Source organism: Rhinopithecus bieti, unplaced genomic scaffold (assembly GCF_001698545.2).
Source record: "Rhinopithecus bieti isolate Rb0 unplaced genomic scaffold, ASM169854v2 scaffold_20150, whole genome shotgun sequence".
Classification (NCBI taxonomy): domain Eukaryota; kingdom Metazoa; phylum Chordata; class Mammalia; order Primates; family Cercopithecidae; genus Rhinopithecus; species Rhinopithecus bieti.
In genome coordinates, this window is record NW_016810565.1 from 1,119,326 (window position 1) to 1,142,429 (window position 23,104).

Consider the following 23,104-nt stretch of genomic DNA (forward strand, 5'->3'; position numbering starts at 1 on the left):
CTCCCCCTCCCCCATCTCTCTCTCTCCCTCTCTCTCCCTCTCTCTCCCTCTATCTCTCTCTCTCCCTCTATCTCTCTCTCTCCCTCTCTCTCCCTCTATCTCCCTCTTTCTCTTTCTCCGTCTCCCTCTTTCTGTCATGCTGGCGCTGAACTCAAACTTCCAGGCTCCAGACAGAGTCTGGAGAAATAAATGTTTGTTGTTTGAGCCACCTAGTCTATAGCATTTGTTATAGCAGCCTGAGCTAAGACACTGGTCTGGAATATCTTAAATTTTAAGCTTGAAACTTTTGGGGCCTTACCGAATGACTCCTTTGAGAATGTGAAACCTCTCCCCAGAAATGTGCACATATATTCTGAATATTGCATCCAACTTTGTAGGGATAAAAGGCCCCACACCAAAAACCTTGGCATCATCTGTGACCCCTCTCTTTCTCTCACACTAGCTGTCCACTATCTCTGCTGCTCCTATTCCAGCCTGAGTCCCTCGTCTCTTCTCTGTATTACTACAAGAGCCTCTTAACAGAGGCTCTTGTCTTCCCTTGTCCTCTTACAGTCTCTTCTCAACCTAGCAGCCAGGGTGAGTCTTTTAAAATATCAGTCAGATCCCATCACTCCTCTATTTAGAACCCTTCCATGAGTGATTTTCTCTTTAAATAGAAATTTGGCTCTAAGATCCACGGCTGACTTCTTTACTGCTATGAGTCTTTGTTTACACGAAGTCAGCTTCTAGAGGAAAAATATGAATTGACGTATATCAAGTAAAGAGATTGAACTAATAAAAATCTTCCCATAAAGAAAACCCTAGGCCCATTATTTGATAGGTGAATTCTATCAAATGATATCAATCCTTTATGAAATCTTCTAGAAAATAGAGGAGGAATAAACACTTCCCTACTGATCCTACAAAACCAGTGTTACCTGATACTAAAGTCAGACAGACATTATAAGAAAAGAGAACTATAGATCATTGTCCATCATGAATTTAGACGAAAACCCTTTAAGATGTTAGCAAACTGAATCCAGCAACATATAAAAAAGGTTATATGCCATGACCAAATGGGATTTTTATCCCAGGAATTCAAGGTTGGCTTAACATTTGAAAATCAGTGTAATATACTATATTAATAGAATAATAAATAAAACTACATTATCATCTCAGTAGATGTAGAAAAAACATTTCACAAAACCCAACACCATTCGTAGTAAAAACTCTCAACAAAGTAGTAACAGACGAAAACTTCCTTAACCTGATATAGGTCACCAGTGAAACATTTTCTGCTAACATTATACTTTATAGTGAAAGATTGGATGCTTTCCCCTAAGATTGGAAACAAACCCAGAATGTCTGCTGTCACCATTTCTATTCAGCATTTTACTGTAAGTTCTAGCCAGTGCAATAAGACAAAAATGTATTAGGTTGGAAAAGACAAAGTAAAACTGTCTTTCTTCACAGACAAAATGCTCCTGTATGCAGAAAATCTTAAATTTACAAACAGCTATTAGGTTTAAAAAATGAGTTTATCAGCCAGGCATGCTGGCTCACGTTTGTAATCACAGCACTTTGGGAGGCCAAGGTGGGCAGATCACTTGACGCCAGAAGTTTGAGACCAGCCTGGCCAACACGGTGAAACCCCATCTCTACTAAAAATACAAAAAATTAGCCAGGCATGGTGGTGGATGCCTGTAATCCCAGCTACTCAGGAGGCTGAGACAGAAGAATCGCTTGAACCCAGGAGGCAGAGATTGCAGTGAGCTGAGACTGCGCTATTGCACTTCAGCCTGGGCAACAAGAGTGAAATTCCATCTCTCAAAAAAAAAAAAAAAAAAAAAAAAAAAAAACAAAACAAAAAAAAAAACAAACAAAAAACAAAAAAGAGTTTAGCAAGATCTAAGAGTCATACACAAAAATTAATTGTGTGTGTGTATGTAGATATACCATATATATAAAATCTTAGCAGTGAACAATCTGAAAATGAAATTAAGAAAATTTCATTCACAGTAGCATCAAACAGAATAAAATGCTTAGGGATAAATTTATCAAAGGAAGTACAAGATGTACACCGAAAACTAGAGAACACTGCTGAGAAAAATTGAAGACCTAAAAAATTAAAGAGGCATTCCATGTTCATGAATGGGAATACTCAATATTGTTAAGGTGGCAATTAATCCTAAATTCATCTGTAGCTTTCATGCAATTTCTATCAAAATTCCAGCAACCATTTTTTTTGCAGATGTTGACAGACTAATCCTAACATTCCTATAAAAATGCAAAGGACCTAAAATAGCTGGAACCATTGTGAAATTCACTGTGGGAAAGGACAGTCTTTTTAAACAAATGATGTTGGAACAATTGGATATCTGTATGCAAAAATGGATTCAGGGTCTTCACAAAGCACTAAAACTTAAAATGAATCAAGATTAAATATAAGAACTAAACTTGTAAAACTTGTAGGAGAAAATATACTAGTAAATTTCTGTGACCTTTGATTAGGCAGAGTTCTGAGAGACAATATCAAAACCACAATCTATAAGGAAAAATTATCAAATTGAACTTGATTAAATTAAAAGTTTTTGTGCTTCTAAGATACCATTAAGTAAAAGAAAAGGCAAGCTACAAACTGAGAGAAATTATTTGCAAGTCATATATCTGGTAAAGGACTTATAGCCAAGCTATAAAGAACTCCTATAACATAGTAAGACATATGATTCCGTTTAAAAATGGGCAATATGTTTGAATAGACATTTCACCAAAGAAGATATACAAATGGATAATTATCACATCAAAAGATGCTCAATATCATTATTCATTAGGGGAATGCAAATTAAAACCATAATGGAACACCGCTTCAAACCTGTAACAGTGTTGGCAAGGACATAGAGAAACTGGAATGCTCATTTATTGCTGGTGGGAATGGATACAGCCACTTTGGAAAACAGCATTGCAGTTTCTTAACAAGTTGAGCATAAACTTTCCATATTATGTAGCCATTCCACTACCAGGAATCTACTTATGAAAAGTGAAAACATACACCCACACACAGACTTGTTTGTGAATGTTCATAGCAACATTTTTGTTTTGTTTTGTTTTTTTTTTTTTGGTATTTTAGTAGAGATGGGATTTTGCCATGTTGGCCAAACTGGTCTTGAACTCCTGGCCTCAAGTGATCCACCCGTCTTGGCCTCCCAAAGTGCTGGGATTACAGGTGTAAGCCACTATACCTGGCCAGTAACATTCTTTATAATAGCCCCAAACTGGAAACAATCTGACTGTCTGCCAACTAGTGAATGGATAAACAGAATGTGGTATATCCATATAATGGAATACTACTCAGCAATAAAAAGAAGTGAACCACAGATACATGCTACAACACAGAAAAATCTCAAACACATTATTCCAAGAGAAAGGGGCTAGACACATAAGACCACATACGATATGATTCTACTCATACCATATATCCAGAAAAGGCAAATCTAAGAGAGAAGCACTGCACTGGTCGCCTGAGACTGGGTGGAAGTGAGGATTGACAAGGGATCATTTTAGGGTGATGGAAATGTTCTAATACTGGATTGTGGGGGTGTTTGCACAACTCTATAAATTTATTAAAAATAATTGAGTTGTACGCTTAAAATGGATGAATTTAATGATACGTAGAGTTTACCCAAATAAAGCTGTTAAAAAATAAGGGGAAAGAACAAGTCCACTTCCCCATGAAGTCTATTCCAACCTCTCAACACCCCCTTTCCGTGGGAAACCCAACCCCTCATACTGTGCTCTACTTTTTTGAATAGCATTGATCACCTTCTAATATACTATAAAGTTTTCTTTTTCTGTTTTTTGTCTGACTCCCTCTGCTACAATATGTTTCACAGAGGTAGGAGTTTTAAGTCTGTTTTCATTGCTAATGCATATTCCCAGAGTCTAGAACATTACCTGGCATGTGGAAGGTACATATATAGATGCTGAAAAATGAAATGAATGAAAATTCTTGACTAAAGGGCTCCTTCATCTCTAAAATTATCTAATCAAAGGTTTTTGAGGGTCTTTGTGGCATCTTGTGCTTCTTAGCAGAACTATTGCCCAGACCAAGTTGGCATTTTGGGCTGAACCTGGACGTGAGACGGGGAAGTCCCAGGGGACTCTGGCTAGGGCTCGGCATTGTCTGGAAGAGTTAGAGGACCCGCTCTCCCTTGCCCATGCCGTGTGCAGCCTCTAGCTAGTTCCTTTCTTTGTTGACCTCAGTTGACCCATCTTTAAAATGAGTTCTCTCCAGCAGCCTAGTGACTTCGTGTGTGTCTGTCTGTGTGCAACGGAGGGGAAGGGAGCAGTGGGATTGGGGTTAGGGCAGAGATAGTCCTTCCTAAGGGGTGGCTGTGTGGCCATCAGCCTTCTCCTCCCTTTCTTGCCTGCACCACTGAAGCTGCTGGGTGATCTCTCAGCTGCTAACATTGTTTCCGACTTATTTTCACATGAAAACCTCTTCCTTTATATAAACATTTATAAACACCTGGATCGACTTGTGAAAGTGTGACACTTTTTTTGGAAACCGGTTTTTATGGGTCGTGGGACTCAGCTATTTATTTTTGTGAGATGGAGGCTTCCGGGTGCCTGTGAACCTCCCCCTTGCAAAAACCTCCTTCACACGGACAGAACAATTTAGAGGCTCAGAGTGATGGAGAAAGATGCGGCTGGTGGCCGCCCAGAGGATGATACTGAATGGAATGGCAAATAAATGCTGCGGGTCTCGGGGTTCCCCAGGTTCATCTGAGGAGGAGGGGCTGCCAGGAAGGGTTTTTGGAAGCCTTGGCTTTGCTCTTGGACCTGACTCCCCAATTCTGTGAGCCCTAGTTCGGTGGCAGGGTTCAAGCAGGGCTCCTGGAGTTCCCAGGGGCTAGAAAGAAACCTATATCATAGTCCGCGATTTTAGGGGGAGTCAGGCAGCAGAGAGAGTGGAGTTTGGGAAAGAGGAGGGGCATAATTGAGCATAAAGGGCAAGGGTTTCAGAGCCAGAAGCGCCTGCATTCAGATTCTGGTTCTTTACCTTTCTTGCGTGTGACCTTGGGCAAGTTAATGAGCCTCTGTGTCTCAGCTTCCCCGTCCTTAAAAGGGGACACGGGACCTGCCTGGCAGAGTTGGTCAGAGGGCAGATGAAGGCATGCGAGTGGGTTCCCCAGCACAGTGCCTACCATAGGGTGGCAGCTCACCAGCGTCACCCTTGCCCTTCTCTCTTCTCTGCACTCAAGCAACTCACCTACGGCCCTTTCTGTGCATAGAAGGTGTGGCTGAACTTAGATCTCCTCATCCCTGCCTAGCGGGGCACATGCAGGGTGCAGCTCCTGGAGTTTGGGACCATCAGGACCTCTGAATGGGGGCTCTGAAGCTGTGTCCAGTCCCTGTCTTTCCTAGTACCTATCAGAACTTCTCGTGAGTGAAACCCAGTCACCCAGGCACGGGCATCTCATCTCTGATGAAGCCCCCAGCTTTTTGCTCTGATATCCTGCGACCGTTTCTCATCGGTTCGTGGGACGTACCTTCTGCTCCTGCTGGGGACTCTCCCTCACAAGCCCTGTTCTGCCTGGACTGATTTTCACCTTGCCTTTCACCCAGGTGAACTCTCAGGCTGGAATGCCCTCACCCTCCTTCGTACTGAATCATGTCTCTGCCACCCTCCTAGGCTGGCTTCAGGCGGAGTTCCTCCAGGAAGGTAGCTGTGTTGAACACCCACTGCCTGACCTTTTCATGTTCTGTCCAAACTCTGAGACATTATTGTAGCTGGTATGTAGGTCATGAGGTTGACATTAGAAAGAATGCATCAGGTTTTCCAGCTCTTTTTTTCTTTCTCCCCCCAGCCATTCTGTGTGTGTTCGTAAATGTGACATTCCCATGATGGACCCAGATTTTGCCAGCAGTTTGCAGAATGGTAAAGTTTTGAATCAAAGTCAACAGCTTCCAACTATCTGTCACTTTCCTGCCTTGTGTCATCCTGCCACCACAGAGGCACCAACATATCTCAGCACTCAAGCTGGGCCTGGTATGGTAGCTCACACCTGTAATCCCAGCACTTTGGGAGGCCAAGGTGGGGGAATCATCTGAGGTCAGGAGTTCAAGACCAGCCTGTCCAGCACGGTGAAACCTTGTCTCTACTAAAAATACAAAATATTAGCTGGGCGTGGTGGTGCATGCCTGTAATCCCAGGAGATTCACAGGAGAATCACTTGAACCCGGGAGGCAGAGGTTGCAGTGAGCCGAGATTACACCACTGTACTCCAGCCTGGACTGGATGACAGAGTAAGACTCCATCTCAAAAAAAAAAAAAAAAAAAAAAAAAAAAAAACACTACTCAAATTGAGAACTTTGGATCTGGGCTAATATTTCACCTGGGGCTGAAATTGTCTTTGCAGAGCCTGCAACAAACTGTGCTCTGGGGACAGCTGGATAGGAAGGGAACATCTTTAAATGGTTCTGGCTCTCTTCTCTCTCTGAATCTTCCCCCCTCTCTTGGGCCAGCCCGTGACCTCACTCAGCTCCAGAACTGGCAGACTTGCTGCCATCATCTCATCTCTGGAGATGAATCCACTTCCTACCTATAGAAACAGGCATGCAAGAAAACTCAGCTTCTGCTTGATAACTTCCGGAGACAGGAAGCTTACTACTTAACTGAACTCTGTTAGTTTTAATTGTTGAGATAAGTAAGAAACGTCCTCCCTGGTGTTTTTCCTTCCTTCCTTCCTTCCTTCCTTCCTTCCTTCCTTCCTTTTTTGAGATAGGGGTCTCACTGTTGACCAGACACTGCACCCTTTGCCTCTTGGGTTCAGGCAATCCACCCGCCTCAGCCTCTCAAAGTGCTGGGATTACAGGTGTGAGCCACTGTGCCCAGGTAACTTGGCTCTGTTTCCATCTTCTGGAGCTCCAGAGTAAATCTAATGTGCTTCTTTAGATATTTGGGAGGGACCCTATTCCCCTACATCTTCTCTTTAGTGAGCTGAACCTCCTCATTTTAAAAAATTGTGTACACAATATCTCTCTTACGTCTTTTATAGGTGCTTCGTCCCTGTTAGACTTCAGGGACTTTGCACTGGCCATGGTGCTGACTGATCACAGGCTGCCTGGACCAAGGATTGGGTCTGGTGCTGCTGGAGATACTGACTGCTCAACTCTCTCTCTCTGCTGTTGCTCTTCTTCATCTACTCGCATCTCCCATGGCCTGAGTTAAATCATGACAGTTCTCCTGGTGCCTCCTGGGCTAGTGCACATAGGGAAGTAAATGGCTGAAGTTGGGAGGAGAGGAACACACAAGGGCCAATGCTGGGCTTCCTGGAGATCTGCATTGCTGTGTGTGTGTGTGTGTGTGTGTGTGTGTGTGTGTATGTGTGTGTGTTTGTGTTGGAGCAGAACAGAGAGTTGTTGGTTGTGCCTCCATCTCTAGAGTCTGCAGGGATGTCACTAGGTATGCCACGATGAGGAGAGTGGTTTCAAGAGCTACACAGGCCAGGTGCAGTGGCTCACGCCTGTAGTCCCAGCTACTCGGGAGGCTGAGGCAGGAGAATTGCTTGAACCCGGGAGGTGGAGGTTGCAGTGAGCTGAGATCGCGCCCCTGCTCTCCATGCTGGGCGACAGAGGGAGACTCTGTCTCAAAAAAAAAAAAAAAAAAAAAAAAAAAAAAAAGAACTACCACGCAAAGAGTGGACTCCCGGCTGTTCTGGAAGAAGCAGTGTCCAATTGGCACCTCTCTCCACTGGACCTACAACACAGGTCCCACCACAGCAGCAAGATAACAAAGCTGTGGCCATTCCCACTCTGAAGGCAGCAATGCATCTTTCCTCTGCAGAACACTGACTACAGCTGTCAGTCCTGGCTCCTGGTTCATGGGCATTGCTCCTCTGCTTCTGTGGTGTCCTATCCTGCCCCGAAACAGTGGGGGCTCCCTTAGGCTCTGGCCCCTGCCCATCTTCCAGGACCTCTCTTTCTCTCCAGGCTTGGCCTCTGCGAGTCTACTTTGGGTTGTGTGACTTCGTCTCTAAACTCCCTCTGAGGATGACAGCTGGCTGCTGGGGGAAGGCTTCCATTTAGTGGCATTTTCCTTTCTCATTTCATGCTGTAATGGAGATTCATTGCCAGTTTTAAATCCATAATTTGCCGTGAAACCCTTGTTTTGGGCCCGGGCTGAGGTCGGAGTGGAGAACTGCGTTATTTTTAGCCTCAGGGGCTCCCTTTGCAGCTGCAGCTCCCCTGGGCTTCCCTCAGGGCAGGCCTCAGACAGTGTCCTGGGTCTGACACTCAGGATACCCAGGGAGCTGGAGCCGGGACGGGGATGAACCCTCACGTGGGACTGGCTGGCCTGCCCTCCCTCAGTTGGCTCTGGCTGTCTTCCTCCTCCATTTCATGAGATGAGGGGGAACCAGTAGAGAAACAGGGCCTCACACCAGTGAGTCTGTTCTTCCATTACCCCCCTCTTTCCTGGGCCTGACAAGGAGAGACGGTCAGTACTTCAGTCCTCCAAGAATATGTCCATTTCCTAACAGTGACTGATTCCCCTGGCCGAATGTTCTTGTGTCTTTCCATGGGGACAACACTGATGATTTGGCTCGGAGGCATGTGTGTAAGTGTCCACGTGCGCCAGTGCATTTGTCCTTGAGGTGAAGCTGTCCATGTGTATTTACATATGATTGACGCATAAACAGGGAATCCTGTCAATGGCCAGTGGCCAGTGGGGCTTCCTGACTGAGGACCCTAGTAGGGCACCAGGACATAGGTGGGCTCTTGTCTGTGCTTTTGCAGGCTTGTGGGGGATGTTGTAAGAGATACCCAGGCTGGAGGAGCAGCCGTATGAGGGGTAAGTGGGTAAGGGCCTCCTCCAGGCAGCTGCCCCCTGCATGTTATAGGAAGGTGGCTTAGATTTCACTTGCAGCCCTGGAGCTGATGGTTCCACGTCAAATGGCAGACACCCGAGGATCGAGGTCCTGACTTTTGCAAATCTCCACAGTCTGAGCTCACTCTTTGCTGAGCTGTTGAGCCTGCTCAGCATCTCCCAGGGTCACGCTTGGTTCCGGCAGTGGAAGGGTATATTATCCTTGCTCTCAGGAGGAAGGGAAGAGGCACTCAGGGAGTAATGCCCCTCATGCCCCACCCCCAAACCGTGAGCAAATGAGAGAGAATCACAGTCAACCTGTGAAGTGTGTTTATACTTCATCTCTCCTGCTACTGGCTCCACTAGGGAGAGGGCGGGCCCTGAGAGATTAAGCATCATCAGCCCATGTCTCACAGATGGACGGTGGCAGGACTGGGGCAGGGGTGAATGTGTCCCAGCTCCCCAGTGAGGGCCCTTTGTCCTACTTGGTTCTGGAGAATTTCCAATGCCCTGGGGATGGTAGTGACACACTCCAGGACTGCCCTGGGCTGTCCTGAAGAGCCTGTCTCTTGGTGATGGGGGTGCAGACACTGGGGCCAGGCAACAGCAGGAGGCTGAGCCCCTTCCATGAGCAGTAGACCCTGAGTGGGCTCCTAAGAACCTCCTTGCCTTCCCTTGTCCTGGTGTTGGGAGAAAAAGATCCTGGGGGGTGTGGGGGGCTGGCCCTGGGGATGGTCATTTGGGACACCACCCCCAGATTTCAGTGGCGAGTGAGCACTTGGATAGGCAGTGTCGAGCTTCTGGGCTCCTCCAGAAATCACCCATGGTGGCACCGGCTGGGATAGGGTGGGGCTGTGTGTTCCTTGCATCAGGTCTTCTTCTTGGAGAGGCCCCTGCCTGCCCCTCTCCACACTCAGGCAGGGAAGGGAAAAGATGCGCTGAGTTTACCTCCATCCCTGAGGGATCCTCGCTTCCTCTAGGCCTTGGAAATCATTTAATGTTTGAGTCTCCTGCCCCCACCTCATTTCCCAACATGAGGGATGACCCCAGGCTGGGGGAGAGTTTTGACATCCAGCCAGGCTGTGATGAAGATGGGAGATGGGGTGGGTAAAGAGACAGAGGCCATGCTTGCCCATGGCAACATGCATATTATGGGGACAGGCAGACTGTGGGGGGTGACCTTGGAGTGCAGCAGGAGGGCAGGGCTGGGGCAACCTGCACACCTCAACTCAACAGCTGCAAGACCTCCAGGGAGGCCTTCTATCTCATCTGGCCCCCAACAGCAGCTACTCAGCATGACATTATGGCATTGAACCCACAGGGTGGACCTCAGGGAGCTATAATGTAACTTAGAGGTGAGAGACTATATGTCAGCCTCAGATACCCTTGATGGCCCCCACCTCTGCTCACTTTGTCACCCGCCCAGCAGGTGAGCTCCGAGTTAGATGGGAGGCTAAGGGGTGTCAGTGGCCAAAGGGAGAAGGAGGAGGGGAATCTGCTTCCGGCCCAGGGGATATGGGGGTGGTCTGGGCTGCCAGGAAGGGAGCTGGGAGCGAGTTGGTGGCAGGGGTGGGGTGTGTGTCGGGGGAGCGAGAGGTACAATAGCTCTGACACAGCTCCCGTGTGGAACCTCAGGAGATAAGGATGTTTTCTGCTCCTGTCTTCCGTCTCTGGCTTGTTTGTTACCCCTATTTGGGGATTATTGCAGGGTAATGAATGTGGCAGGAAACAGCCACACAGCACAAATGAGATACGGCACCTAAGACCAGGCCAGGGCCCAGGCAAAACACGCTTAATAAGCAGATAAGGAAATCAATTCTGCCTTTCTTCCCAGGTGTGCTGCCTGCCGGGAGGGGCCTGCGGGAATCGCATCTTCCTGCCTTGCTTGATGCATGGAAAAGCTTCTCTAGGACACAGGGTCTGCTCCCCGGGATGCAGGGGTTGCTTGTCGGTGTCTCATAACATTGTGCAATAATAGCAATAACGAAAACAGTTATAATACTAGCAGCCAATGCTCCTATGCCTTGCTGCATAACAGGCGCTATTCTGAGCCATGCTTTACATATATTATTTCATTAAATCCTCTGTATAACCCTATGAAGGCAGTTATGATTATTTCCTTTATTTTACACAGAAAGAAATAGGCACAGAGTGGTTAAATAACTTGCTCAAGGTCATACCACTGGCAAAGTGATACAGCTAGGCTTCAAGTGCAGGCAACCTGGCTTCCAGAGGCCGGGTGCTTAGCCACAAAGCCACATTGCCTCTCCAACACAACACAACACAACACAACACAACACAACACAACACAGTTGTCATCCATGTTTGGGGTTTACTATCTGCCAGACTGTGTTCTCTGTGGTGAGGTTCAGTGTAAACTCCCCCTAAATTTCCCCTAAACCCTGTTGTTTCAATTGCCGTGAGGGACATTTACTGAACACCCAGTATGTGATTCTAGGCTGTGCTAGGGGTGAAGGATGAAAGATGCTCCCAAGAGACCCAGTGGGGGAAACAGACATGAAAACAGTTACTATCAGCATAGCATGTTGAGACCTGTGTTCAAGGTGCATAAGGAGGCTGGGTGCGATGGCTCACGCCTGTAATCTCAGCACTTTAGGAGGCCGAGGTGGGTGGATCCCTTGAGCCCAGGAGTTCAAGACCGGCCTGAGCAAAATGGCGAAACCCTGTTCCTACAGAAACAAAACAAAATGAAACAAACAAACAGACAAAAATTAGCTGGGTGAGGTGGTGCCTGCCTGTGGTCTCAGCTACTCGGGAGGCTGAGGTGGGAGGATCGCTTGAGCCAGGGAGGTCGAGGCTGCAGTGAGCCGTGATAGTGCCACTGCACTTCAGTCTGGATGACAAAGCAAGACCCTGTCTCAACAAAAAAGATGCCTAAGGAAGTGAAAAGGATCACAAGGGGGACACGCAGGCCATGTGGGCTCCAGGGAAGCTCCAGAGAAGGCTTCCTGGAGGAGGAGATGTCTAAGGTGAATCTTGACAGCTGAACACAAGTTAGCCAAGGGAAGAAAGGTAGGAAGGGCACTCCAGGAAGAAACACAGCGTGAATGAGGGCCCAGAGGCTTGGTGAGTGGAGGGAGATGCCAGCTGCTTGTTAGTGCGGGAGCAGGTTGGTGGTGGGTCTGAGGCTGGGGACACAGCTGGGGCTAGCCTCGGGGGGCCTCGTTCGGCCTGGCAGGGAACTTGGGTTTTGCTCTGTGGGGACGCTTTCTCGCCCCTGAAGAACCCCTCAGACTGTCTCCTACTGATTTGCTTTTTTATGTCAGGGTGACTATGGATGGGTTTCTTGCAACCAGTTTCTGGAAGAATGGTTTAGAAGCCAGCACCCTCGGGGTCTGTTTCAGCTCTGTCTTCCCTTGCTGGCAGACTCTGAGTTATTTACCACTGTTCTCTGGACCCATCTCCCCAGAAGATTCATGGATGGGAGACTGGGGGAGGCTGCCAGTGTGGTGGGCTGAGGAGGCCCTGCAGCTCCGCTGGTAGAGCTGTGGCCAAGGGAGCTTGTGGTTTTGAAAAACAAACTAGCTAAGGACACGTCACAGATTGGACCTTATCTGTTTTCCTCTCCCAGTATTCGGGGCTTGACATCATTTAAAAAGATGTCCTCTTTATTTGAATTGACTTATTCTCCCTCTTAAATAATTCATGTTGATTTAGGAAGCTTTATTTCTAAAGGGAGCCACAAGACAGTAGAGTTAATATTAGAATGGGCCAGGAAGAAGAGGGAAATGGGGAGGGAGACTGGGAAAAATGCCCCTCTTAATAATTAATCTGATACCAGCACCCCCTCCTCCCACTTCTGATCCCCCCATCCTGCTCCACTTTTTCCTTTCCATAGCATTTATTACCACCTCACATCCTGCACAGCAATGCAACTTACAGTTTAATCTGTGCATCACTTATCGACCGCCTGCTCTCTGCCAGAATGCAAGCTCTACCAGGGCAAGGATGGTTTTCTCTTTCATTTCCTGATGAATCCCACGTGTCTAGACTAGTGCTTGGCATATAACAGGCACTCAGTAAACATTTGTTGACCAAATCCTTGGTACCCGTTTCCTCCCCGCCTGGGATGTCCCAACACCTTGCTTCCCAAGTTCCCAGGAAGTTGAAGACATCAAGTGTAATGCCACCCTTAGAACTCTGACCCTGGGACAGTTCAATATTTTTCAACCCTGGGATTCCTGCAGGTGGAAAAAGGAGCCGTCTGTGTATATGTGTGTGTGTACAACTTTAAAATACAGGTGTGGTGGCTCATGCCTGTAATCCCAGCACTTTGGGAGGCCAAGATGGGTGGATCACTTGAGGTCAGGTGTTCAAGACCAGCCTGGGCAACATGGCTAAAAATGCAAAAATTAGCCAGGTGTGGTGACACATGCCTGTAATCGCAGCTACTCGGGAGGCTGGAGCAGGAGAACCTAGGAGGCGGAGGTTGCGGTGAGCTGAGATTGTGCCACTGCACTCCAGCCTGGGTGAAAGAGCCAAATTCCATCTCAAAACACAAAAAAACAAACGAAAAAAGTGTATGAAACTTCACTGTTAGTGATAGAGAGAGAAAGAGAGACAGAGTGTTTAATGCTTACAACGATTCTATAACTTTGGTATTTTTAACCCTCTATCTTATAGATGAAGAACCAGAAACTTCATTCATTCATTCATTCATTAAAAAAAACCCTGCTCTGTGGTAAGGGCTGGTTATAGAGGCTTGAGCCAAAGAGGCCTAGTTCCAGCCTTAAGGACCTTGCCCAAGGTCACACAGTCAGTGAGCAGCAAGAGCATATCCTACTTCCTGGCCCAGGGCTCTTCCTACCCCATCACAGCTCTCTCTGCACATGTGCACCGGGGTCCTCTGATGCTCAACCAAGCTGAGTCTTTGGAGAGGGCTAGGTCTATGTGGAAGCTGGCTACAGAGGGGCAGTGGGGTGGGGTGGGGGGTGACCTTTGCGGGGAGGACTAGGGTTGAGGTCCACAGCCAGGTCCAGGTCCCCAGGGCTGAACAGGGCTTGCAGAGGTCCCATCTCCCAGCCTTGAAGTGCGATGGTGTTTAAACCACCATAATCAGTTTCCTTCTACACCTTAGTTACTGCGCCAGTCTCGGTTCCAGGGAGGGCTGGCCCAATTTCCTGATATAGTTGGTACAGCCTGTTGGACCCCTTACAGTGGAAGCCATGGCCTTTTGGGAACAAGATAGCTCTCAGTGATCATCTTATTTACCACCACCTCTCATTCTACAGATGAGGAAACTGAGACCCAGGTTGAGAAACAAGGGCCACCATCACACAGCTGGATACTGGTAGGACCAAGACCACTGCCTCTAAGTCTAATGCTGTTTCCGTGATGAAGTGATTCTCCAGATGTTCTGCAGGTAGAAAGATGCCTGTCTTGACCCGAGCTGAGTCAAGGCAGAGTCCTTGGCAGCTGGCTGGGCCACAGAGGGCACGCAGCCTGACCATTGATTGACCTGACCTAAAGTCCCCAGTCGTTGCCTCTCTCAGCTTTGCAAACTCAATGCCTTCCCCCGTCTTTCTCTCCTCATTTCCTAGCTCCCTCCCTCTGCCTCCCGAGGTAGCAAATGCTCAGCTCCGAAGTTGCTCCTTGCCTGATTGCATCTGAGAGCTGGAAACACAACGCTAATTAATGTGTCTGTGACTCTAGGCTTGGCTGCCAGGCCGAGTCCCCTGCCCTCCCTAGGGCCCAGCGGCTCTGCGAGCTGGCCCTCTGGCTTCATCTGAGCACGCTGCCGGCAGATGCATATTTTAACAATGCACATCTGTTGGCTATATAATCTCTCGTATTTGCCCTCCTCACTTGGTACTTTGATGGAAGACCCCCGGGGGCCTCCCTCTGTTCTAGCCAAAGTGTTTGCTTTGCAATTTTGCCGGAATACCATCTGATTCTGCTCTCGCGTCTTCCGCAGGTTCTAATCAGGCTCTTACTTTATTTAATTAAAAATCTATCTCAGGCAAATACAGACTAAATTAGGAAGCTCTCTCATTCCTGGAACACAGGGAAAGCAGCCCCCCTTGGGGAACTGGCTGGGACATTTTCCCGGGCTGAGATGTCACAGCAAAGCAGATGGGGTCTTGGTAGGGAACGTGGCTGGGCCAAGGGGCAGAAACACCTCTCCCCCATCTGTGGGAACAGCCGCTCTGTCCATCCACCTTCCCCAGACCAGGGGTCCCTTTCCAGCTGGCTGGGTTGACTGCTGCACTGGGGGCCTCCTTGCAGAGCAGTAGGTGGGGCGCTATACCCCAGGACACTCAGCCAGGCGGAGCCCTACAAGACCAGCTGGGGTGGGGACCTGGGAGTGTCCCAGGGAGTCAGGGAGGACAACAGGCAGAGTGCTGGGAAGCACTGTCTTGCCTGGGGTTTTAGTTCGTTCAGGATGAATGGTTTTTGTGGAGCTGCCTGAAAGGCTGATGGACAAGATGCTGGCTCAGGCTCCCTTTCTGGCTCTCAGGAATTTCATGGAGGGGACCCTGCTGGGGCACCATGGAAGCTTCCTCTGCCCTCCTTCTGCTGATCTCCAGACTTGAATAAAACATCTCCCCACACAAATCCAGCTCTGTGCCCAGAGGGCGGTGTCAGGCCATGCCACTGGAGAAAAAAGGGGAGTGAATGCCTTTTAGACATGACGTAAGACAAAATCGGGTCTGTTCAGACTGGATCCTGAGGCCCTGCTTTGAGAAGCCTGGCCCCTCACCAGCCAGACCTATGAGGTGCTGCTGACATCTAGGAACAGAAGACTAGGCAAAGAGCTTGGAGCTGAAAAATCTGGAGTTGATTTTGAAGGTTAATTAGGCTGTGTCACCTCTTGTGAGTGCCTTTGCCTTTCTGAGTTTCCATTCTCTCATCTGTAAAACATTTGAAATAATCCGGACTTTTAATACGTTGGACTTTGTTACCTAACATAGAGCAGAGAGGAAAGGAAGTGTAGTGGTCACGTCAGGACTGGGGAAGTCAATACAGCCTTAAGGATGAGATGTGGCTCCATCTATTTTTGGTCCCTGTGAAGTCAGAGGAGTGGCCAATGCTCATGTTCCTGTGGTTCCAGCATCCTCTGGCCCCTCTAGAAGGTGTATGAGTCCGTAGAGGCAGATTCTTCTGAGGAGGGAGGGGCTGAGCCATCTCTGAAGATGAGGAGCCTACAACTTAGCAAATCTGTTCTGGCATTTTGCAATCCTCAAAATCAGAAACAATATGAGGCCCCAATTCTTCCTCCTCTCCTCCCACAACCCCCACACCACATGGCAGACTCCTTCTCATTTTAGTCACCATCTTGGGAGAAATGAGAACGGGGCTGCTGCCTTCAATACCCCAACTACTCCCCGGAAGGCCCGCTTCCCGGCCATGGAATCCCAACTTATTTACCCCCGCCGGAACAGGTTGATTTTCTCATTCCTTTCATCGCGGGCCAGGGGAGATTTCAAAGGTTGCAGAAGGTTTCTGAGGCTGGCCCCAAGTTCCTCCCCTGCGTCTCAAGAAGCCAAGCTCCGAGCTTGGTAAGTGGTCCTCCAGGGCCTGTCTGCGGCACGGCTTGGAATAATCTGCCCCTGGTGTCTTTGGCCGTGTAGATCTGAAGATAACCTGACACGCTTTTAAATATTTCATCTCTGAGCAGCCGCGTGCTTTAGCTGCCAGGAGAGGAGGCAGCACCCCAGCTGCTGACCCTGTTGTCGAACCTTCACAACAGCTGCTAAGGGGTGGGCCTGGGCTTTCCCACTTCCCTCCTGTACGCGTGTCTGGCACAGACTCTCATGTAAGGGGGCAGCGAGGTGAAGCCCTGGAGCCCTGGCCAGGAGCCCATGGGCCAAGCCCTTTGCATCTGTGGGCCTTGGTTTCTCACCTGGGGTAACAGTCCCTGTCCCACCGAGTAGCGTCAGGAACAGTGGAGGTCAAGTATGTGAAAGAGCCTGGAGAGCTACGGTGAACTGCTTGGTAAATGTGAGCTCTCATGACTTATGTGCAAAGCCTGGTTCCCAGCAGCCTTGATCCTCAGTAACATTTGGCCAGAGGAGGGAGACTCCCAGGACTGAACCTAAATCAGAACTAGGTGGTTTAAGAGGTCACCGAGCCCAATCCCCTGGCTTCAGGTAGGTTGATCCAGGAATGCTGGGCTCCTGGGAACATAAGATGAAGAAAGACCAAGGGGAAAAGTAGGATTTGGAATAAGGACCTGAAATGAATTTTCCTAGGAAGGCCCTGTCAGCCAGGATTCCCAGGGAGCAGTGAGGGGTGGAGAAGTCACGGGACTCACTGGTGTGCACATGGATACTAGAATCGTGGGGAGAATCTCGGGCTGATTCTACAGAGAAGGTGGACAGATAAGGCTTTGTTAGCACTGGAGTGGGTGTCAGTTCAGAAAGAAGGGACCCACGGCCTGTGCCACATTCTTCCTGGCAAGGAGCCTGGCCTAGATAACGTGTGCAAAACATGCTTTCTGATGGAATAAATAAGCACGCAGGAGCCCTAATTAGCTGCCTAAGGCACCATCAAACACACTGGAGTTGGACTGAGTCCGCTGGCACTGGCTGTCTGGTTTCCTAGGGAAAGAGCCTTCGCTTGTCCCATTTGGGTGGGAAGGTGGGCGTGGACATTGTGGAAGCAGCAGTGTCTGGAGCCCTGTGGGATGATCCCCAGAGGGGAGTCTCTCCATGTCTGACCAAAAAAATACCCTCTTGGAGCTGAGCCCTTGGTGCTTCACGTAGTGTCCCTGCCCCGTGTGCAGATGGCTCTTACCCAGGACCGTGAGGCGTGCGGGGCGGGAGCGGATGGCGGCCTGGATGGCCTGACACTCGTACACCGCATCATCTTGCAGCTCTGCCCGCAGGATCTTCAGGTGGTGCTCCCCCGACAGGTGGTTCCCTACCACCAGGTACTGTGGGTAACCTGTGGAGATAACAGGCAGGTCAGGGAGCTGGGGCGGGGTGGAGGGGACTCCCATGACAAAGAGGCACAGAGTGGGGGACCCGAGCAGGGGCCATTCTATAAAGCTGGCAGAGCAGGTGATTGCTCAGGGCTCTGATCTCAGTTCAAGGAGCACAAATGCAAGAGCTTTCCCAAGGCGTTGGCACCCTCTCTCTCTCTCTCTCTCTCTCTCTCTCTCTCTTATTCTCTCTCTCTCTCTCTCTCTCTGTGTGTGTGTGTGTGTGTGTGTGTGTATAAGGGCATTTTGTTTGTTTGTTTTTGAGACAGGGTCTTGCTGTGTCACTTAGGTTGGAGTACAGTGGCAGGATCATAGCTCTCTGCAGCCTCCACCTCCCAGACTCAAACGATCCTTCCACCTCAGCCTCCCAAGTAACTGGGACTACAGGCATGCACCACCATGTTGGCTAATTTTTTTTTTTTTTTTTTTTTTTTTATCTTTTGTAGAGATGGGATCTCACTATGTCACCCTGGCTGGTCTTGAACTCCTGGACTTAGGCGGTTCTCCCTCCTCAACCTCCCAAAGTTCTGGGATTATAGGCATGAGCCACCATGCCCGGCCATGTAAGGGTCTTGTTGGTTTCAAGTTTAGGAAAATCGGAGGAGCCACTGTTAGAGAGGAAAGAGGGAGAAGAGATGGAAATGCTAAGTGTGGACAGACACCACTGGGTTATTATTCTGGAAAGTGGTGTGCTCAGCACTGTGGTCTACCGAGCAGACATGCATTTTGATAAGATAGAGTGGAGCGAGAGAGGGACAGAGAGACCCGGGCTGAGATTTACAGAGAGAAGACAGTCAGAGAGAGAAGGAAGGAAAAAGAGAAATATTTGGAAAAGGATCAAGAGTGACTTTGCAAAAAGTTTCGTTTCAGGACGGACAGAAAGTAGAAATCTAGGCCCACCCTCTCAGTGTCTAGGAACCTCAGGTCACTTGGAGCCACAGTGGCCCCTGTCTCATCATTCCTCATGTCCCGCCACAAACCCCAGGGCCTGGTGACGCACTTATGAAGTGCTCAGGACACTTCAGAATTGGGGGCCCCTTGTACCATGGGCAATGAATAAGAGATAAATAAAAGTTTGAGAATATAAATCATTCATCAGCGCTCCTGCTGCTGTGTAGGGTTGAAAATAAATGCCGACTGAAGTCGTGGCTGGCCACGTTGGGCAGATCCTCTTTTTCCTGGGTCTCAGGACCTAAACCTCCCTACTTTCTCCCAGTAGGATCCACTTTCCATCCATCTCCTCACCGAGCTCTGCCCTCCCCTGAGTCCCTCACTGTGTGGATTTACAACTGCACCCCAATCCCCGCCATTCTTCATCTCTGTCCTCGTTCCCTTCTCTCCTCAGAGGCTGCCCTCAGCTTCCACTCCCTTCTGGCAGCCCCAGGCTGCTCTTCCTTTTGAAGGACCCTCACGAGCACAGGGAGCGTTCTCAGATGGGTGCTGTAGGAGGATGAGATGGGACACATTCAGCCTTTTAAAGAGAAGATGAGGGCTTAAGCAAGTGAGAGACAGAAACAAAGACAGGCAGGGAGACCTGCAAGAGCTTGCCTCAAGTATTTCAAACAGTCTCTCGTGTGGGTTAGATGTGTTCCTGAGCTCCCAAGGGCGACACTAGCACCAACAGGCAGAATTAACATGTGGAGGGGTATGTTAGAATATTCTCAAGTATTTGAGGTATCCAACAAGGATCTGGGCTGCCAGAGACGGTAGTGAGGTCCCCATCACTGACTGTATTCAAGCAGAGGTTGGATGATCGCCTCTCCAACCTCTGGAGTTCCATCCATCCATCTGGATGGATGGAATGTTGCAGAGGTGATTTCTACACAAGGTGAAAGATCAGGCTAGATGAGCTTGAAGGCCCCTCTCACCATCAAAAGTGAAGCGTCTTCTGGAGGTGAGGCAGGTCTCCCTGGGGGTGGGCTGGACAAGGGGCCACCAACACTCGTTCCTGGTCGGGGGAGGTAGCTGTGATGATCCTCTGCCAGGCATGCTCTGGAGTGCTTCCTGTGCAGCAGGGCCCTTCAGACTCATGTCTTCATGGCTCCCATCCTCATCATGCAATAAAATGGCCCTGTCATCCTCAGCTGTGCAGGCCTGGCCAGAAAAGCTCACAAGGCCTCGGCTGCACCCCTGAGAGCACGGCCTCTCCTCTTGCCCACACTTCCTGCCTTCTGCTGGGCTTTGGGAAGGAGCCCAGGTAAGTTAAGCTGTCTTCCTCTGAGGGCCAGGAGAGGGGCTGGAAATGGGTTCTAGCCCTATCCTCTCCCTTCTGCTGCTGCCTTTGTTGTAGCTGCCTGGCCACCCCCAGCCCCTCCAGCCCAGCCTCTGGATCCCACTATCCTGTGATTAGTCTCTGGTCTCCTGCAGGCATCTTGGCTGGAGCTTCAGTTTTTGTTGTCTTGCAAGCTATCAACAGCAGGATTTTGCTCTCACGAGCTGCTGAAAACATCAGTGATGGGTTTGTTTGTATTTGCCTAATTAGGCAGCGAGCTGTGATGCTATCCCAAGGACTGGCAGCATCTTTGAAAAACAGACTCGGAAGCATGGATTCTGAGAAAGTTCTAGCTCCTTCCACAGTATCATTACTCTCTCTTGCTACTCCCAAAGGAAGCAAAATTACTTAGAGTCTGGGTTCTGCAGTCAAGTTGCCTGGGTTCCAGTGCCAGCTGGATCACTTCCTAGCTCTGCTGTCTTGGGTGAGTTACTTTAACTTCTTTGTGCCTCATAGACTACTTACTATGTGCCAGTCCCCATTTTATGGGGACAATACCAGTACCTTATAAGGTTATGGTGAAGGTTAAATAGGATAATCTATGTAAAGTGCCTGGCACATTGTAAGTGGTCTATAAATGCCAATTTAAATGAAGAGAAAGGTTAAGTCATGAGGTCAGGTGGCCAAAGAGGTCTTCATCTTTACAAGGGAGAGCATACAGCGTATCTGGGCCCTTTGGGGTTAACAGGCAGGTCTCATGCACTGGGATTGGTTATATAGTTGAGTCAATTTCTTTCTCAGTTGTGACTTTGTTTACCTGTCCAACAAACGGGAAAATCCTTCTTTTCTCCCCCGGATCACTGTAGATTTATGAGATAATGTCTGTGAAGTGCTTGAGCTTCTTAGAAGAAAAATGTTCTATCAATATGAGGAAGTGCGTTTATAAATCATTTTCTTTGACTGTTTTTTCCAGCTTCGGTGACTAGAAAAACATTTAGGTCTTCAGGGAGGGTGTCATTTCTGGGAGATTCAGGGGGGCCACACGGTTACAGTGGGAGAGGACAGAGCTGTAGCAGGCTGAAATCCCACAACCCTGGGCCTCAGTTTCCCTGTAAGAGAGCTTTTGCAGTGTTGAGTGCTCTACGAGTACTTGCTGAATTGAGTTAAGGGCTGACCTGCCTGTTTCCACATCAGGCAAGTGAGCAGAGTTAATTGAGCATGTAAGTATCTGTCATGATTGCCATGATGCTGTTTTTGGGACAAGTGATAACATACAGGGCAAGTATTTTATCAGGAGTTTGAGGTCGTTGGCTCTGTACAGAGAGGCAAACCAAGTCAAGCTGGAGAGGACACAGGCCCCAGTTTGTCAGAGGCCGTTGTCCTGCAGCCCTGAGCAGGTACCAGTCCTGGATCCCAGAAAGCCATTCATGCCACTGGATGCTAGAGGGTCAGTTATCCATGCTGGGATGACCACCTTCTGCACCATCCCTGCTGACCTGAGCCTCCTCTTGGCCACTGACCCAACAAGACCCCAGTCCCTGACGGAAGTTGGAAACCCACTGACAGCGACCTCAGACAACCTCCTTAACTAGCGGCAGCGCTCACCCCAGCTCACAGCCATCCAGTGCACCAGCTGTTCTAGTTTGGGAAGGTCGTATCACTCCCCGAGTGTCTCTAGGGTAAAGGCGTTCGGAGTCTCTGAAATTGACTGGTTCCCATAACAGTTAAACTTTATGGCAGCACAGTGTATTTTGGAGATATTTTTGTGTATTTTATCCATGCTCAGCTGGGCTGCAGCATTCAAACCTTGTGCCTGCTATTGACCATTGCTATAATGTTTCAATATATATTTTTGGCAAGACATAACTCACATTTTAAAATATTAATTTCCCAGCCATCATGTTCCTGAGTGCACTTCGATTTTTATTTTCCTGCAGCTGTACACCACGCGAGACGCAAAGTTTCTTCTCAGTTGAATAATATTTTTCTCTCCTCCTCCACCCTCAGCTCTTCCCAAATCACAGGGGAATGACACCCAGGAGTCACTCCTTCTGAATTTTACTGCGTATGCCAAGCCTAACAAACAACCACTGCCTACCTGCAGGACACAATAATGATAGCTGAAGGGTGTGTGACCAGGGGCATGAGCCATTGTTTTTTTTCTCCAGGGAAGAGGATGGATTGGAAAAGCATCTGTACGGTCTTACTGGGTCGCTATTCACAATAATTAACAAATGATATGTTGTCGGCACTGGCCAGTGAGTTCATGTGTCAGCCATCAACAACCACCGGAACCCTCACTGCCTGCCCCGGGGTAGCTTTGCTGAACACCAGCCTGCCCAAGCCGAACATGGTTTGAAATTTATTTTTAATACTTCCTGTCTTTTCTTCCCATCTCATGATGGCTCCTAAGATCAACCAGGTGTCTTTGTGAATTTTCAGTTTACTTGGTTCCCTTTAATGGGTGAGAAGCCTGGAAGAACCAGGTTGTGACTTGTATTTTCTTAATAATCATGCCTTAATAAATGCGGGGGTACATCTTGGGCCAAGACACAGGAACACTTGATTTCTGGAAACTGGACTTCACATGAATCATGTTTGACTTTGGAGTAGATGCTCGAGGGCACTGTCGAGTTAGGTTAGGACCCACCGCTAGACTGAGGGTTTGCTGATGGTTCGTTATGCACATCCAAGGCCCTCAGAGTCTAGGGATGCTGGGTGCAGTGCTTGCCTAACCTCACGCTGCCTGAGGAGTTGCAGTGAAAGCTGGAGATTTGATACCCAGATGCCTGTGAAGATGGGTGCTCCCTAGGAAGGTGGATGGGTGAGTAAGGAAGTGACGGCCCCAGGCCCACCCCAGGAGGTCTGGAAGTACTCACTTGAGAGGTCCCTGCCCACACCCAGAGCCAAGCCGTCCTTGATCCATAGAACGAAGCCATCGTATTCAGGGATGGCGCACAGTAGCGTCACTGGCTGTCCCGACACCACCACCTGGTCCTGGGGCTGCTGGCTGAAGGAATAGACTTGGCCTGGGAAGGAGACAAACACAACGGTCAGTTACCTGCGGGCTGCAGGGGTGAGAAGGCTCCCCTCTAGCTATGGA

The 23,104-nt window shown here is 48.8% G+C and overlaps 1 protein-coding gene across 2 annotated transcripts in view; it reads right to left on the bottom strand.

The window, feature by feature from the left end:
* Window positions 1–23,104, bottom strand: part of KIRREL3 (kirre like nephrin family adhesion molecule 3) — a 575,101-nt gene that overhangs the window by 75,056 nt on the left and 476,941 nt on the right. For both annotated transcript variants that reach the window (XM_017892265.1, XM_017892264.1), the window contains exons 3-4: window positions 22,881–23,030; window positions 17,603–17,752 (exon numbers count right to left, since the gene is read on the bottom strand). In XM_017892265.1, coding sequence (XP_017747754.1) covers window positions 17,603–17,752; window positions 22,881–23,030 — 300 coding nt within the window. The remainder of the gene's footprint in view (window positions 1–17,602; window positions 17,753–22,880; window positions 23,031–23,104) is intronic.